Source organism: Saprolegnia parasitica, assembly GCF_000151545.1.
Source record: "Saprolegnia parasitica CBS 223.65 unplaced genomic scaffold supercont2.26, whole genome shotgun sequence".
Classification (NCBI taxonomy): domain Eukaryota; phylum Oomycota; class Saprolegniomycetes; order Saprolegniales; family Saprolegniaceae; genus Saprolegnia; species Saprolegnia parasitica.
Genome location: NW_012156420.1, coordinates 316,786 through 320,036, shown reverse-complemented (window position 1 = coordinate 320,036; position 3,251 = coordinate 316,786). Strand labels below are relative to the sequence as shown.

The following is a 3,251-nucleotide window of genomic DNA, read 5'->3' as shown; positions in this document are numbered from 1 at the left end:
CCATCCGTTGGTAAACACCGAGTGCGCATCCAGCTGGAGGCAAAACTCTTGGTCGCCGACCAGCTTTTGCTGGTAGTGGCGCGCGTACGTCGGGCCGCGCGAGTCGTCGGCGAGGCGCTCGTCAATCTTGATCTGCGCCTTGTACTTGCACTCTTCTTCGGGCCATTCGGCATTGGCCATCTTGCAATATTCGTCCAAGCACCGGAGGTCGCCGGGGTTGACCTGGTCGACGACGCCAAAGTAGAGGCGGTCGGGGTGCACGGCGCGCTTGAAGCCCGTAAAGAGCGTGTAGCCACACCGGTGCCCGTCGCGGAACGTCGAGAGGCCCACAAAGATGTCGGGCGTCGCCGACACGCGTGGCGGCGGCGGGCGCAGCGCCGCGTCCATCGGGTCGAGCGGGATGTGTTGCGTCTCGGGCGCCATATCGGGGTCGTAGTGCTTCTTGTCGTCGCCTTCCGGCCACGAAAAGGCAATGCTCTGCGGGCGCTTGGCAAGCGCCAGCGCGATGGCCGAGAGCAGCAGCAGCGACACCGACTTCATGGGCGTGTGGGAATGGAAATTGCCCTCTGCCAGAGTGGAATGTTCTGACAGGCCATTGGTCGAAACGTAATTATTTGCACCAATCACGTGCTGCCGTGAAAGGCCATGCGCTGGATCTTCAATCGAATGTGTTCGGTGAAGCAACGTGAGTCGTCCGTAGCTCTGGTGATTGCTTTGGACACGCAGCCACGCACCTCTTCGTACATGGCGTCGAGACCAGCAAGCAGTCTCCGCAGCCACGCCTATGGGCCCATGAGGCGCCTCTTATCAACAGCAACCGATGGATCAACAAGTGCAGCGATGTGGTATTACTTGGTCATCATGTTCTTGCGCACACGGCGCTTGTGCTTGCGGTTGGCGTGCGCCGCAAATGCAATCACGGCGCCGAGCATCGCGACAACTGCAATCATAACATGGAGCTGATACGGGACGCGCACGATGAGCTGCTTGGCCGAGGCCATGGCATGGGGCGGTACGGCCTCGTAATTGCGTTGGACCGCAGCGGGTGGAGGCAACGTCTCGAGTGCCATTGTACTTGATTCGGCCACCAACGACGCTCGTGCATTCTCTGGAGCAAGCGCCTCGAGCTCCGAGAGGATCCCTAATGGCGCCACATCGTCTACCATCGCCATGGGACTCTGACGCGCCGTTGGTTCCATGCGCCAGCCACGCCCAACGAGGGCTTCGACGTCGCACGCGTTTGTATACGGCTGCCAATGCAGCTGCTTGCACGACTGCGCATCGTTGTTGGTGTTGAGGTCGATGCCCGCAAACGCCAAGTACGCTTGCAGGGACCGCGCCGAGCCAAACCCGTAGCGGTCGAGGTCGGCTGTCGTCACGGGGCCGTCCACGGGGAGGCCCAAGACGAGGTTGTACCGGTTGCGCCCCATCGTCGTCTCGCGCTCGCGAAGGGCGGCGTCCACAGGCAGCGCAAAGAACCGGTTGGGCACGCTGCTGTAGTTATGGTAGATGACGCTGATGCTCGGCGAGTAGAGGTCGTAGCCGTGCGTCCAGAGGTGCGACGCGCGCAGAAACTCTTCGCCGTCAAAGAGCCATGGCGTGTGCGGATCCACGAGCACGCGCTTCTCGGCGTGGCACTTGCTGAACGAGAGGCCGGCGCCGAAGAGCGCCGTCATCTGCGGCCGCTGCGGGTGATGGAGCATGCTGGCGCCCACGTTGCGCACACAGCCGCTGCCACCGCGCGTGGTCGTGCATAAATGCGGGAGCTGACTTGGCGGCCAGTTCTTCCCGTCGCCTCCCACATAGCCGTGGAGGTCGTGGAGGTACGTTGTGAGGACGGCCATTTCGTTCTCGGTGCGCTCCCACTCGCGCAACAAGGCAGCGTCCCAGTCGTTTGTAAAGACGCTGTGGGCGTCCAGCTGCAGGCAAAAGTCGTCGTCAGCGTGAATGAGCTGCTGCTGCAAGTGGCGAGCGTACGTCGGGCCGCGCGACGCGCCGGCAGGTCGGCTCTCGACTGTGATGTGGTCCTTGTACTGGCACTCGTGGCTCGGCCACTGATTCTTTGCGAGCTTGCAATACGCGTCGATGCACGTGACGTCGTCGGTCGCGACCTGATCGATGACACCAAACCGGAGTCGCTCTGGGTGACTCGCGCGTTGAAAGCCCGTGAAGATCGTGTACCCGCAGCGATCACCGTCTCGGAAGACCGAGAGTCCCACAAAGAGACGTGGCGATGGCGGGACGAACGGCGGGGGCGGGCGCAGGTGCTGCAAAGCGGCGTCCAACGGCGTGTGTTGCTGCGCCGGTGCGAGCTCGAGGAGCCCGAGCTCCGGGTGCTTGAGCACCGAGAGGTACGACTGGCTCTGTGCAGCAGCGAGCGCAAAGAGGACGGTTGTCGCGAAGCGCGCGGCCATGGTCACTTGCGGTGTACCGAGTACAACGTCGTGCCTTTCCAAGATCGAAGGTTTCATGGGCTTCGAAAGATGCCGGATAAATTGCTATTTATAGAAATTCGAACCGGCCGACTTACGCGATTTTGGCGTCGAGATTGTTGTCTGTGTAGAGGTACGAGCCGAACGAGGACGGGCGGATCGCCGTGTTGGTCTCGAGCACCGAGAGCGCCGAGATGCGCGGGAAGTCCCGTGGCGACTCGTCGCAGTACGTGCTGTCGTCGCCATTGGAGCTCTCGTCGTGGCTCACGAGCGTCGACTCGTCAAAGCGCCGGAGCGAATCCATGATTGCATCGTGCATGGACCGGTGCGACTCGAAGGCTTCGGCGGTGAAAATGAGTTTGGGCTCGTACTCGTCGTCTGGGGTCTTTTGAGGCTCTAGACGACGCAGCGATTTGAGTTGCAAGTGTAGTGTTGTGCCAAAGGGACGTACGATCGGGGCAGAAGCACGCCTGGCAAATGCGCAGCTTGACGGGTTTGTCGTTGATGGGCATTTTCCAGTTGCGACCGCACGTCGAGCAAATGACCTGTCCCAGAGACTGTTAGAATCGAATTGGACGAAATGGAAGCGAGGACCTTGCCGCACTGCCGGCAGTGCTTCTTGGAGACGAACCAGCCAAACTTGCGGCGACAAATGTTGCAGTCTGTGACGGCGTCTTTGGGTTGGAAATGCCGGACGTCCATAAAGTTTGCCGCGTCCAATCGCGCCGAGAAGCGTTGCAGTGAGAGAAATTCCTCAAGGTTCAACAGCTACAGAGAGTCAGACGACGTCGTATACCGCTGCGTACCCGGGCAACTTGG

At 61.0% G+C, this 3,251-nt stretch overlaps 2 protein-coding genes across 2 annotated transcripts in view; both read right to left on the bottom strand.

Annotated features, from left to right (window-relative positions):
- The window catches only part of SPRG_20352 (hypothetical protein), a gene marked incomplete at both ends in the record, with an annotated part of 1,621 nt that extends 1,081 nt beyond the window's left edge, over positions 1-540 (bottom strand). The window contains one exon of the mRNA XM_012346078.1: positions 19-540. Within this exon, the coding sequence (XP_012201468.1) occupies positions 19-540 (522 nt within the window). The remainder of the gene's footprint in view (positions 1-18) is intronic.
- Positions 541-821: 281 nt separating this feature from the next.
- Positions 822-2,414, bottom strand: SPRG_07244 (hypothetical protein; the record flags this gene model as incomplete). The annotated part of the gene is made up of 1 exon (XM_012346027.1): positions 822-2,414. One exon carries the CDS (start codon positions 2,412-2,414, stop codon positions 849-851), a length of 1,566 nt encoding a protein of 521 aa, XP_012201417.1. The 3' UTR covers positions 822-848.
- Positions 2,415-3,251: the final 837 nt, after the last annotated feature.